The sequence below is a fragment of the Mauremys mutica genome, chromosome 3 (genome assembly GCF_020497125.1).
Source record: "Mauremys mutica isolate MM-2020 ecotype Southern chromosome 3, ASM2049712v1, whole genome shotgun sequence".
NCBI lineage: Eukaryota > Metazoa > Chordata > Testudines > Geoemydidae > Mauremys > Mauremys mutica.
Window position 1 is genome coordinate 138621255 of NC_059074.1, and position 15039 is coordinate 138636293.

The 15039-nt window shown below is 42.5% G+C and overlaps 1 protein-coding gene across 7 annotated transcripts in view; it reads right to left on the reverse strand.

The window, feature by feature from the left end:
* Positions 1-15039, reverse strand: part of PLD5 (phospholipase D family member 5) — a 280023-nt gene that overhangs the window by 24038 nt on the left and 240946 nt on the right. For all 7 annotated transcript variants that reach the window (XM_045011366.1, XM_045011372.1, XM_045011367.1 and 4 more), the window contains one exon: positions 3147-3344. In XM_045011366.1, coding sequence (XP_044867301.1) covers positions 3147-3344 — 198 coding nt within the window. The remainder of the gene's footprint in view (positions 1-3146; positions 3345-15039) is intronic.

The window sequence follows — 15039 nt, forward strand, 5'->3', positions numbered from 1 at the left end:
ACTTTCATCTAGATTTTTTTCCCCCGAACTGCGGAGCAGTGAGCGACGAGCATGGCGAGCGATTTCAGCAGGACATTGCAACAATGGAGAAACACTATCAGGGCAAATGGAGCCCATCTATGCTTGCAGACTATTGCTGGACAGTGACAAGAGATGCTCCATTTAATGAATACAAGAGACAAGCCAAGAAGCGCCGAGTAGACACTGAATAGGACTAAACTATGTACATAATAGATTTTGCCTTTTGTTTCATAATAAATTTTAGTTAGATAACCCTTTTGCTGATTTTTAAAGTGTGACATAAACAGGACAGGTGAAATATCATCATGTAAAGCAACCATAAACACATGAAAAGACCTAGGTTTACAATTTATGATTAAAACTCTACTATCTACACAATATACATAGACATAAAATGTAAAAACTTAAATATCTTAGAAACAGTAGCCAATCAGTTGTTTTAATTGTCATATTTGAATTCAGCACATCAAAATACATAATAAATAGCACATTTTATCTCTGAAGCAGACGACTTCTCAAAAATTGTAGACCAGTGTAATCGACGCCCATACTCCACCTCGGCAGGAGGAGTAAGCAGCGTCGATGGGGGAGCTGTGCCAGTTGACTTGCTGCAGTGAGGACAGCCAGGTAAGTCGAACTAAGATACTTTGACTTTAGCTACACAAATAGCGTAGCTGAAGTTGCGTATCTTAGTTCAACCCCCCCCGCTAGTGTAGCTCAGGCCTTAGACACTTGAGCAATGCTGTCCGGTGTGAGAAATGATGTATTGAAAATCCTGTTTTCAAGAAGGGACGAATCTGGTTTTGGAAACTGCATCTTTCTTTCCTTCTCATTCCCACTTCCTGAACAATCTTGTGGTATAGGAAATAAAGCAAACATGAGGAAAAGAAGATTTATCAGGAGAAACTGTAGCACAGTGGATGGGGGAGCAAAGGAAGATGAAGTGGGTGTAGAACTACCCTTCCATGGTTCAAGTCAGAACTAGATGGTAAGTATCAATCAGTATCAATTATGGGGCCTCACTGAGCAAACCGAAGCACAATATCCACTGTAGGTCTACCCTAGCTCCCATTTTCTTCAGTGTATATGAGGTCTTTTGCAGAGGTCATTTGAAAACTGAGGACAGTTAGCTAGTGATATATAATTGCCCTGTAGGCCCTACACATTCAGTCTCCACCCAGGAGGAATGCTAGTATGACACAGTGGCGGGGCGCGTTGGAGTGGATTTGCTCCTGGGAGAGGAGAGAGACACTGGTGGGTTAAGTTTTGCAGCATGAGGATGTGCTCTCTTCTTTCATGCATGCATTTATCAAAAGGACTTGTTCGGAAATGGTTGGTGTCACTTTCACTCATGACCAGGCCAAATGTGGTATGAAAGGTATCTTCCCCCCCACACTCCATTTGCTCAGGCTGCGTCATTCTTCACCCTATGATAACCTCATAATAGGAACACATTCTCTGTGACTACAGGCTCATTACTGTATTCTCCTCCAAGAAAGGATTTCACCAAGACTCACCATTTGTTCAGAGTGGGGCAGCAGGTTTGCAAATTGGTTTGAACAACTAAAATCATATTATACCCACTCTGCCTTCTGCTTATAAAGTCTCAGACTGACTAACTTGGTGGTGGTGTTTTTTTAAAGTCCTTAATGGAGTAGGCCCTAGCTCTGTTTGAGATCTTCCTTGAGCATCTTCTCAATAGGTATATACAGTCACATACCTTTCAGGGATTCAACCATTGCACATTAGGCGGATGGGGAATCATGCCTTTGCTGTGGGGAGTCCAAGAGCTCATTCTATTCTTCCATCTCAGTCCATTTCTCCCCATTAAAAAACAGCTTTTTAGTATGCTGGGCCTTTTTACTTTCTCCTATTCCCCCTGCCTCCCTTGGTACTGGGCATTCTCAACCAGTTTTAGTTGTTTCAATGTTGGAGATGTTAAAATGATCTATAAATAAAAGTTTCTGTTATATAGCACTCTGGATGCATTCATGGGGATGGGGAGGAAGTGCTATGTTAATAAGATGATTATGATAATTAATCAACCAAAAGTCACATTGCAAAAAAATAGATACTGGGCTCTAATTTTAGTAGAAAATGTAACAGGATTTGGACTAGCTATAATTAAAATATTAGATACAAAATTAATCCATTTAGCTACAAATTCTTTGCTAAGCTGAAACGTACAGGTAATAAGTTAGCCACATGAGGGCTCTCCTGTTGTTCCTTGACTATAAGAAAAAATATTGAGAATTACAGTACATGGAAAGAGTAACAATACAAAAGTTAATTTTCAAAGCTCTACATTCATGACAGTGCTCTACATATAGTTAAAATGCCATTAAATCAGAGTGAATTTACTATTCTTTGCATCCATGTAATGTGAAAAGTGGGGGGGAAAAACTATGAATGTCTCCAAATTTGGTTATAGATTTTCCCCACAAACAATACACCTATTGAAATGGTTATTTTCTCCCCTGATGAGAAAGTGATCCAGTCTGTCAGCAACCACAGATTTCCCTTGTACTTCTGTTTTATACAGTCGGTAACTATGGTACTTTCTCTGTAGTTCAGTTTCAGTCACTGCCATGACTCTCAATTTCAACAGCTTATGTTGGTGAATGAAAAGTACTGGTGCGTATATTCTTAAGTTAGGCTACATTTCAGAGAAGCACTTGAGCATGTGCTTAAGTTCCATTATTTCTCAAGGACTTAAGTGCTTTCCTGAATAGGAATACTTCCTGGGTGTTAAAAATCTAAAAGTGGAAAGGTTATACCTACAGAAGATTGGGTACACAAGAGTGCTGAAGCACGTGTAGCGACGACTCTTTCAGCAGTGAGCTGCTGTCAGGGAGTAAGCAACATCATGGTAGCTATTCACATGTTCTGTCAATATGTGTTCTGTCTTTTTTTGTTTGTGAAGAGACATGTGATATTTGACATTTATGGCATTAAACACCAGACTAACCCAATGTCTCTATTCAGTTATGCAGTAAAGGCAATGTTGTAATAGGAGGTTCAACTGAAGCCAAATTTCTCAGTCCCAATAAAACTCAAATGTTAAATAATATTCCCCCCGCCCTTGCTTAAACAGGCAAAGAACAGACATTCTCTTAAGAACTCACCGACACAAAGACTTCTGATTTTGTCTCATTCAGCTGCAGCGTCAGTTTATTTTGTGTATCATATACGCCATACAATCTCTTAGACCAACTTGGAGGCACTTTATTCTTGTATTTTAATGAGCTATACAAGGCAAATATCCTTTGTAAATCTAGGACGAGGCAGCTGCAGTTGTACACAATGACACCAAGTTCTTTCATCTGTGAAATTAAAGTTCATACCATTAACAAGGTATTGGCTGACACATGTATCTTTAGAAATATACAGTATGCACATAAAATACATTTTCATAAATATATCCTGTATCTGTAGAGAAATATACACCAGACAAGAACAGTGGAGAACATTACCAACAATAGTATGTTAAAGGTTAATACATAACCTACATGGCTAATACTAAAGTCTTGATTCAGACAAAAAGATGACAGTGTGCAAAAGTTCAATGTATTTTTTTCTGAATTGTGCACCATAATAAAATATAATGCACCACCGAAGAAACTTCTGATGAATGGCATCTACTTGTTACAGAAATGCCCTCCAGTCTGAGATTATTTATAAAGGCTATTTCTTCCTTAGGTGTTGCTTTAGAGCTGCTCCTCTTACAGTTTGTTTGTTTGTTTGTTTTTGCTTGTTTGCAATAATAGCATTCATGATCTTCATTCCATTTCTGTGGTGGCTAAACCTAACACCCTGATAGAAAACTACAAGAATAAACCTGAATGAAAATGTACATTTCCCAGACCCTATTCTGGAAAAATCACATACAGGGGAGCATCAGGCCTCAACATGTCGCACTCTCTGCAGGATGGCATGATAGGTTGTGGCACTACCGTCAACGTCCAACTCCAGGAGCAGTTTTGGGTTTGTAGGCACTGGGAAAGCTGAAAGAGTAGAAATCTCACTAAAGGAAAGTGGTTAATTCGCCAAGGCAGAAAGGATATGATGTTCATGCTTTATACATGGCAGGCATGATGAGAAACTGAACTTTTGTCTCTAGCAGTAGTTAAATTTACTCTGGCTTTGAGTGACAGCACAGTCCAGTGAATAGGACACTGTAGTTGGAGGCAGAAAAACTGGATTCTATGCCTGATTCTGCCACTGACATGGTGCGTGACATTAACTAACTCACTTCATCTCTTAATTCCTTAGTTTCTCCATCTAAGAAATGAGGATGATACTTTCTCTTCCCTTGAAAAGCACTTTGAGATCTATGCATAAAAAGAGCTATATAAGGTGAAGTATTGTTATTTCCAGTGCTAAGTTAGAAAAAAACAAAAATACCATGGTAAAGGTAAATACTACAGTGCAGTAAATGCCTTTTTCTTTTATTAGCATTAGTACCACACTCGCCAGTGCATTTAGCTGAAGGTAATTCTTCCGGCTATCTATTGGTTTGGCTTAGATTTCACTAAATACATCACTCTAGTACTTAATATGTTGATATAATTTCTTCTAGAAATGTGTGCATCACATCCCTTCTGTAGTCACATTGTGTCAGTACACATAGTTTCTTTCCCCTCTTTTGTTTTATAAAGGCTCAAGAAAGATTTTCACCACTGTGGGTCACAGATACTGTCGACCTCCCAATATCTGCATTGCACTCCTGTTTAAACATCTCCAAAAATAAAGAGAGATGCCATTCACATACCTAGTTGTAGCCTGGGAAAAAAATATCTGTTTAGTCCAGATTAATGCTTAAATGGTCCATGCTGCCCTCTGACAAGTACAGGGTTGCATAACCCAGAGGATGTGGCGGGGGGGGGGGGGGGCGGGAAAGGGGCAAGTGCCAACTCTGCACCATGCTCCACTTTTCCCAACATCAGAGAAGCCCCTTTGCCCTCTGTAGTGTACCTGGGAGCAAGGCAGTTTTAACAGTAATTGACGTGGTTACAGCATCTTTCCCAAGGATCTGATCCTGCACCACTAAAGCCAATGGGAACTCTGTCAGGTGCAGGTGCAGGATCAAGGCCTAAGATATTATGTCCCTCTCCATACTCACAAAGCAAACTGTTCAAGTTAATGCTGACAGAGTCAGCAAGGGCCTCCCGTCCACACTGTGAAATCCCTGAGGGGAGAAGCCAGTGGGAAGCAGCATTACATAAACTTTTAGCAATGGGGCCTAGTGCGAATGAGAAGAAACAGAGCCTGCTCATGGATGACACTTGCCTCTCCTGACTCCCACAAACATCAGGTGGGCTCTTGGGGAATTGGATGTAGTTTATTTTTCAGTGGGGAAGGAAGATAATGAATGGAGCTGATCTTCATTCCATTTCTGTGGTGGCTGAGAGGAACAACAAAACCTAACACCCTGATAGAAAACTACAAGAATAACCTGATTAATGAAAATGTACATTTCCCAGACCCTATTCTGGAAAAATCACATACAGGGGGAGCATCAGGCCTCAACATGTCGCACTCCAAAAATAAGTTATTAGTCAGCTTCAACGTACGAAGCTTACTTAATCAAATTGTATAAACAACAAGACTTAGCCAGCTTTTAACTTAATTCAGAAAGAAGTGGAAAATTGTATAATTCTATGAACACACAAACATGGCACTAGCATTTTAGAATGTAGACTGTATTATAACAATTCATTTTGTGGGTCACAAACAACAACAACTTGGTCTCAGTATGCAGAAAGAAATTATTCTAAATTGCAGCACATATTCTAGTAAAATAATCTTTGGCATAATAACTATACCCTGATCCTCTGTGTCTACTTGCTTGTATGTTTGAGATTTCTCCTACCTTCTGTTTTATCTCAATGTTTTTTTACAATCTGAAATTATATTAGCTGTACATAATTATTTTCTAACCCCACTTTTGTGCTGCCAGTGCTGCTTTCTATTTAATCTCCATTGCAATGGACTCACTTACAATATGGACTCACTTACAACACTTACATCAGGACTGTGTGACTTAACCAGCTTTTCATGACTACTTCTCGATTCTGTCTCAGTTATATGGTTAAAATTTTCCTTTGTCTGTATTCGTGCTCTCTGTCCTTTATTTTAGCAATACTCTCTTTACTATTCCACTCTGTACCCGCTTCCCATTAATGGCAAGGACATAATTATGTCCTAAGAATACACCTCAATTTGCCAGGCTTGCAGCCATTATAATAATTTCTCTGGCAGGGAACTGGAAGAGAGAAGTTCTGTTCCTTTCCATCTACCGTCCTGCGTGGTCCGACAGAATGAACATGACGACGGGTGACAGTGACCAATTTTCTATAAATAGTTTTTGTAGCTCCCCTTATGTTCTGTGAGGGCTGGTCTACACTGGGGGGGGGTGTCGATCTAAGATATGCAACTTCAGCTACGTGAATAGCGTAGCTGAAGTCGAAGTATCTTAGATCGATTTACCTCGGGTCCTCACGGCGCGGGATCAATGTCCACGGCTCCCCCGTCGACTCCGCTACCGCTGCTCACTCTGGTGGAATTCCGGAGTTGATGGGGAGCGCGTTCGGGGATTGATATATCACGTCTAGATGAGACACGATATATCGATCCCCGATTAATCGATCGCTACCCGCCGATAGGGCGGGTAGTCCAGATGTACCCTAAGATGGAAAAACAGGAAACCATCCAAGTCGTTGAGGGTGTGTCTACATTGCAAGTAAAGGTGTGAATGTAGCAGTGGTAGCACAGGTAACAATAACAATGTAGATGTGGCAACATAGACCTCAGAAAGGGCTAGAAACCAGAGCACATTTGCAGGCACCCTAGAAGGGTTGCTAGCCCATGGTGAAGCTTGTGCTGCCATATCTATCCTGCTAGCTAAGTTAAAACTAGCAGGGAAATGGTTACCTGCACTACTATCACAGCTTCACTTGCACTGTAGACATACCCTTGGTGACAAGACAAAAGCTGCTCTGTGATAGAAGGGATCAGCTAATCACTCAATCATGCCAGTGATAACTAATCAATTTCCAGATTGGAGGTGAACCATTTCAAGAGTGTATGCTTATCACCTACATTTATTGTTTGGTTTTTTTTAACATTATTTAAAACTTGATTAGATTTTAGAAGACAATTATGAGCAATCCCTGTTTGTATGCAATCAAGCAGCCAGCCTTCTCCTTTCTTCATCTTAAGTCAATTCTGCAATCAAAGAATCCTTTCCTGTGACAGAAACATCTTCCTCTACACTGAGTCTATTTTTACATCTATGTGCAGAATACTCTGTGGTGAGGAGAGGCTGCTCTTTTCCCCATTAATTGCAAAGCACATGATCCTGCAGGCATTTCAGGGCATGGGCAGTTGGGGATATCTGCCAATGACAGATTTTGCATGAAGGAGTATGTTGCCCAATTAAGGGGAAAATACTCCCTTGTTATAATGTGAAGGCTGCTATTGTTATAGACATGACTTTTTAAAAATAGTTTAAGAGGAGAAGTAGAAAGAGAGGGATTTATATTGAAAGAATAATTATCTGAGGATTACCCTGTGACTTGCTCTGACTGGAACATGCAGCCAAGCATCATCTTAGGGTAGGTCTATACTTACCTGCCGGGTCGACGCGTAGCATTCGACTTCTCGGAGTTCGAACTATCGGGTCTAATCTGGATGCGATAGTTCGAACTCTGAACGCGCTCTCGTCGACTCCAGAACTCCACCACAGCAAACGGCAGTGGCGGAGTCGACGGGGGAGCCGCGGACTTTGATCCCGCGGCGTCTGGACAGGTAAGAAGTTTGAACTAAGGTAGTTCAACTTCAGCTACGCTATTCGCGTAGCTGAAGACACGTACCTTAGTTCGACCCCCCACCCTAGTGTAGACCAGGCTTTAGAGATCTCTCCTGCCCTGGTAAAATCCTTCAAGGTGACAGCTGATAGGCTGAGCAGTGTTGCTTAACCCAGAGTTTTGGAAATGAATGAACCCCCCACTAAAGAACAGACTAGAGAGAACTCACAGCATAAAGGAAAAAAAAAGTCTGAAGGAAATAAATTTTCTGAAGTGAAAACAAGAGTGACCAGTGGTGGGTGTAGCAGGAATCTCTAGGACCCTCCTTGAGTAATCATTTTAATAAAACGTGTTCAAACTCCTGTTTGCTCAAAGAAATAGATGTCCCGGTCCTGAAAGCGATGGACACATCTTGCAAGGTGTTTATTACCATTAGCTCCAAGTGTACGGGGAGCTGAACACACTGGACATCTTCCAGGATAACACCCACAGCATTCATTTATTGCACTGAAGAAAACCTTTTAGCAAATTCATATGACCTTTTAGACCCTGGCCTTTTAAAAACATTGCTGTGCATAACTTCCACTATGTTTGAATCTGGATCTCATTGCAAATGGATGATTGAAGCAGAAGCAGAACACCACCATAGCAGGTTAATACAAAAACCAAATGCATGCTATATAGAGTGTAATACAAGCCATTAGATCATGATAAATCAATTACTAAGGTCTATAATGACCTAAGCTCCTTGGCAGCTTGTAAATAAGAAATCATATAATAATAAAAATATTTAAATGCCACTCTAGAACTAAATGGAATTAATCCAGTTTGAAAACACTTGCATATGGACGACACAATTCATTGTAGTGCACTGACTCTGTATTTATTGCATACTCTGAAGTCCTCTTTCAAATTGAAATAACTCTGCTGTGAAGTGAGTTAGTCCAAGCTATTGTTTGTGTGCCCACAGTGCTGTTGCAAACTTCTTTGGGAATGCTACACACTGCTTTGTGGGCGACCATCACTGACCTGTCTGTTTACCTGTGTGCCCTCCCCTGCTCTGGGGTCAAATTGACTGGATGCCCCCTCCCCAGTTTATAAACTGGCTCTCAGCCAGATTTTCTCCATTTGCTCCTGGATTCCAGTTTATCACAATAGCTGTGATAAGACTCCAGAAACCCTACAACATGCCTCGAGCAGCTGCTTGGAGGCACACTGAGATCTCATCACTATCTAGGGAGAAGCAGGTGCGTGCAGGAAGCTCTTGCAGCCACCCACTGGAATAAAGACCTTTTTGTGGACTTTGATAGACAGATGTCCACGAGAGGCCACAACCAGGATGCTGAACCATGCTGGATAAAGAGCAAACAGCTCAGGAGCACCTACATTAAAATGAGGGATAACAGGAAAAAGTCCAGCAGGGGACATGTAACCTGTCCATTTTTTGAGGAGCTCAACAAGATTTTACCAAACCACATGACCCAGGCACCTTGTGAAGCCTGGTGGCTGCTTTCTGACCGGCCTGCCCAAGGATGAGCAGCAAGACTCATTGGAGGATGAGTACCAAGAGGGAAGTTAAGCGATCTCCCCAGAAAGCTGGGATCTCTTTAGGGTTTAGGGCACTGATGCTGACCAAGTGAAAGGCGAGCCTGATTCCCAGGCAGCAACCAGGAACAAGGACTAAGGAGGCTGATCCTATGGAGGGAACCTCGGCATGTAAATCTTTTAATATAATTTTGATAATAATGTAATAATTATGTTTCAGTGTATTATGATGATGTTTTACTGCCATGCTAGCTTCTGTTCCAAGTGCCCCAATGGCTCAGCTGCAGCTGTAGGTGGATGTGAGCTAGAAACCTGAGTCGGAAGTCCCCACCTCCCTCCTTTGGCTCATACTGTCCATTTGTGCACCTTCCCAACGTACACCTTTCCAAAATGGCAGCTACTCTGGCCAAGCAATCAGCTCCGTCTCATGCTAAACCCCCAACTACCAATTATTTTCAGGCCCACACAATGGAGGGAACATGCCCATGTATTTATTTTCCTTTTCCCTTCCTTCAACAGTCCTGCTGGCAAATGCCACCCCTCCCTTCTCCCCCACCCCACAAAAGCCCCATTCGCCATCTCAAAATGGCTGTCAGCTGCACTATATGTCCGCAGCCTCTATCCCACCAACTCCCATGGCAAATTCAAATAAGGAAAGCATTCTTTTGTGCAAAATTCAAGAGAATATTGAGACACTTGCTATAGGAAAAGAAGTTCGCCTAATGTTCTCACTTTACACTGGTAGACATGGGCAATACATGCTCTTAAAGCTACAAAGATTACAGCTCCCCTGTAAATGCCCAGTAACACACATTTTTACAGACTGGTAACAGCAAGTGCTTCAGGTAATCATTACAGACTCCTATTTTTTTCTGCACTTTTAACATGTCTTCAGGGGAAATAAAGCAAACTCTTAGGCTGAGAAACTGCTCAATTTTGATTAAGAGATTATGAGAAATAGCTGCATGGCCATCCCCCTACCCTGGTGTAGCTTGTGACTCCCTTCCACTCCTGGAACACTTCTGGGGAGACGTTATTCTTGCGGAATAACTTCACAAGGTATCTTGCTAGTCTGTCCTTTGCCTTTTTGAACAAGGCCATTCTCTGCCTCCTAATCCCCTGCCTCAGTGTAACATCATGGAAAGCCTACAGGGGATATAGGAAGGATTACTAACCAGCTCATCCCCGATTCACCCTGCTAATGTCACCGACAATAAATAAGCACCTCCAAGGCACAAAAAAGCTTGCAAAGCCAAATGGGGAACATAATTCTCAATCCTCCCCACGCCCCTCCCATGCACAACTGTAAAGCAAAACAGCATATACTGCACAGACAGAAATCCCAATACAGCCTTCCTCATGCACACACCACTTACCATCTCCAAAGTTCTCCCAAGACTCGGAAGAATCTCAGGGAGGTAAAGCTAGACATGCATTTTAAAAGGTGCTAGCACGGGCTCCCTTGAATTTGAAAAATAACCACTTGTCTTTTATTTTTAATACCGCCATAGCTATGGCACTGCATTGGCCAGACCCTCGAGGATAGTCTGGCAAATATGAAAGGGAGAAAATGGAAAACTCATGATGAAATATTGCAAATATCAATACAGAGTCCCAAAACACCCCCCAAAATGCAGAGAGGTGGAGGCAGTATCTGGGGATGGAGGGACAACCTGATCAGGAGATTTCCAGGGGAGATTGTTGCAGTGGCAAAGGAAAGCCTGGCAGTTGCCAAGGAAAGCATTGCCATGGTCAAAGATAGTGTGATACAGAGGCAATTCCTGGAGGGCATACAAAGCCACAATGCCCTATTGCAATGCATATTACTATTAAGGCAACAGGCAATACAGTACTGTAAACCAACACCCAGCCATAGTCTGCACCCCCTGGCCAGTACAGCTTACTGGTGTAAGGATCCACGGGTCTAGAATTTGCGGTTGGGGAGGGGGGTCCTGGATAACCAACATTTCCATGTTGAGCCAGATGAAGCACCACTCACCCATTCCTGGAGTGTTAGATACCACAGGAAAGGACTGCCCAAAGAGGTCAGAGTGACAAAACCCTGCAGCAGCCTGACTGGTTCACATCAACTATTTAAACCAGGAAGTTAGTCCACATTGCCGCTCAGTATGCTTGGTGTCTTCCTCTTCCTTCTCATCCATGTTCTGGTTCCACTGCTGCTGAAGACTCGGGTGCTGCTGGAGGAACTGCTGCTGCCACATCATCTGCCCAGAGGTGTGACAGGCAAAGTCCCAAGCTCAATTCATCCATCTCTGAGTGCTGAAATACAGCCCAAGCAGCCTCTGTGTATTTGAGATTGCCAGCATTGTGCATGGATATTGTTGGGTGCATGCTGACCAACCGCAATTAGAAAATGGTGTTAGCCTACCCAGAAAGGAAGCATAAGGCAGAGAGAGATGACTCATGGGATTTTTAAAAAATCTGAACTATCCTCACTTCCACTATGCATAGTGAAAAAAATCCCAGAAATGCACACTGCTCAGCATGGAATAACCTCCAAGAATGCTACGCCTGCAGTTTGCAGCAAACCACCATTGTGAGTACGCAATAATGTGCATCAACATAGGGCATGCTGTCCCATGTGAACACTTTTCCTGTGGCTTGTGTACTGCATCTTACCTGGCACAGAGTAAAAAGCTGCAGATTAAGGCCCCATGTAGAAAAGCCTCATGTTTCCAGGATGTTTTAACTAGGGCTATACAGAATGATTTCTACACAACAACTCATGACAAAACCTGCAGAACACATAGGAAGTTCTTGTCCCAATGTAGGCACAGATACCATGCTAATAGGGGCCTGTAGTAATAATAAATAATAATGTGGGAGGAAAGGGAAGTTTGCATTAATAGGAATTACAGAACCTGCATCACTCACCAACGTATTGATAGGCGGATCGATTCCATAAAGCCAAATTTGTTTCCTTGTAAAATATTCTTCTTAATAAGATTACTGGATTACTGTGGCAGTCTCCGCTATAACAGGATTACAGAAGAGAGTGGTTCTCATCACAAATCCAGCATGTATAAATATATCTTAGTCACAGAACCATCTTCTTGATGTAAAATACAAGAAGGTGTCAAGACTGTGAAGAGGCAAAGAGAGCTCCAGCATAACCTTTTCTTAGGTTTTACCGCCGGTAATGTCTACAGATTTTAGTTTCCTGCAAACTATTAAAGAGTATTTTAGCTAACACTTAGCTGGCATTTCAAATCTCTGAGAGTGTCCTGAGGTAAAAACAAACATACATATACTCAATATCTGTCCACTTGGCTTACCAACATGAGTGTGTGCAGTGCAGATGTTCCTCACCACTTTATATTAAAGAAAAACTAAAACAAAACTAAGCAATAAGCCAAAAAGGAATCAAATCTAACACTTTGCTGCCTCTCTTTCATAACTCTTCCCTTTTACTACTGTTGGCAAATACTGATTAGAAAAAATGAGTACAAATCACACACAGCAGTAGAGGCTGCCTATCCTCTCAGTCAGTGAGTAAAACAAAGAAAAAAGAGAAAGTGACTAGGTCATAGTACCTGGGACTGCGTAAACAGGAGATCTCATTTTGTATTTTTCCCCCCACAGAGCAGTACAAAATATAAGGCTTAACCTGTGAGTCTTTTTATTTTGGAAACTGGTAACATTTCTACAAAAGTGGCATAATTTTTAAGAATATTGATGATTAAATGGTTTACTTTCATTTTGATATTCCTGCATAACAAACTATTTCCTAAAAATATTTTTTTTAAATAAATGAATGTTTCAATGTTTTCTTCTACACTATAATTGCATATACCCCACATTGAACCATCTTACGATAACTACACACAAATAGAAACATCTTCTACTCTGCTCTCAGAATCTGCATGGATCTTTTCTGGGATTTTCCAGCGCTCAGATTATTTTGCTATGCTAGCTTTTCTCAGAGAGTTTTTTCTATACCAGATACATACTTATTTTTTAGCATGTGCAGTATTTCAGGAATAAATGAGCCCAGTGCCGCAGCACCATTCAAGTTGTGAATTTTAGTCACAAAAAGATTAACAAAACTACACAGATATTCATAATAGTTATACAATGTACATCGTTTAATCCCCACCACCAAAAAGAACAAATTCTTGCTTCCTTCCCCTTATGGGGGGAGGGATAATTCAGTGGTTTGAGCATTAGACTGCTAAACCCAGGGTTGTGAGTTTAATCCTTGAAGGGGCCACTTAGGGATCTGGGGCAAAATCAGTACTTGGTCCTGCTAGTTAAGGCAGGGGGCTGGACTCAATGACCTTTCGGGGTCCCTCCCAGCTCTATGAGATAGGTATATCTCCCAGGAGCCTAGACTTGGTTGAAAAACACTTTTTAAATCTTTTAAGAAGCACTGAGATCCCTCCTTCTATCCAAATGAATGTATTTACCAGTACCATATCTTTAGAAAGACTGTCCAAATAAGCAAAGAATATATTGTTGACATACATGCCAACATTATGCATATGTTCAAAGATCATTATCAAGGTTACGAAGTCAAGCACTCAAAAGACAGGTAATGCCAGAAGGGTTGCCTGTGCAACCTTAATTTGCCCCCCTTATGTGTATGCTTTATTTTTTATTATCACACACTATTTTTTCCACAGGCCTATTGGCCTTATTCAGTGTACATAATGGACTGTGCTCATTGAATGAGCAGCTATGCAATATTTTGTTTTCTCCTCGTTCTTCAGTGTGTGGCTTGTGGCAAATGGCCAATGCTATTATGGTGGGTCCCACACTTTTCCTTGGTGTGATGGGTCAGGGTGCCGCCCCTTGCCCCTATTCTTGGAAGTTGATGGCTCTGCTAGTGCCCTCATGCAAGAGAGAAGGGGAGCGGGGAAGGGACCCGGGTCTGCCCCCTACTCCAGGTCCCAGCCCCTTCAGCTTCTCGGGCTTCTTACCCTCTTTCCCCCTGGGCAGGGTTTCCGTTCCCCAGGTACTCTGATCCTCTCATCAAAACAGTACTCCTCCAAACTACAGTACTCCTCCAAACTACAGCTGGAGCAACCACGGGGAAAAATTAGTGGGTGCTTTGCACACACCAGCAGCCAAGCTTCCCCTCTCCTTGCCTTTCCTCCTTCTCCCCCCAAGCGCGCTGCCTCCTCGCTCCTCCCCCTCCCTCTCAGTGCTTCCCGCCGCCTAATAGTTGTTTGGCAGCACTTAGGACTTTCTGGGAGGGAGGGGGAGGAGCAGGGATGCAGCGCACTCAGGGGAGGAGGCAGAGAAGAGGTAGGCCAGGGGCAGAGACTTGGAGGAAGGCGGTGAAATGGTGGTGGAAGGGGGCAGGGACTTTGGGGAAAGGGTGGAATGGGGAGGGGGAAAGGGCAGGGCAGGGGCGGTGCGGGGGTTGAGCACTCAACAGGACCAGGGGAAGTCGGCGCCTATGGTTAGCTCTCCTTCCCTCCTCCTGTCTGACTGAAGCAGGGTTTTTTTATTAGGTCTCTGGCAGGGCCTTAATTGGCTCCAGGTGCTTTAATTAACCTGTAGTAACCTCTCCTCAGTCCACAGGGAATAAGCCCTGATCATCCTGGGGCTTATACACCACCCATCTATCACTCTGCTCCTGCCCTCTGTCCCTGCTGTACCACAGGCTCCAGGCCTTATTTACTAAACACTATTCAAACCT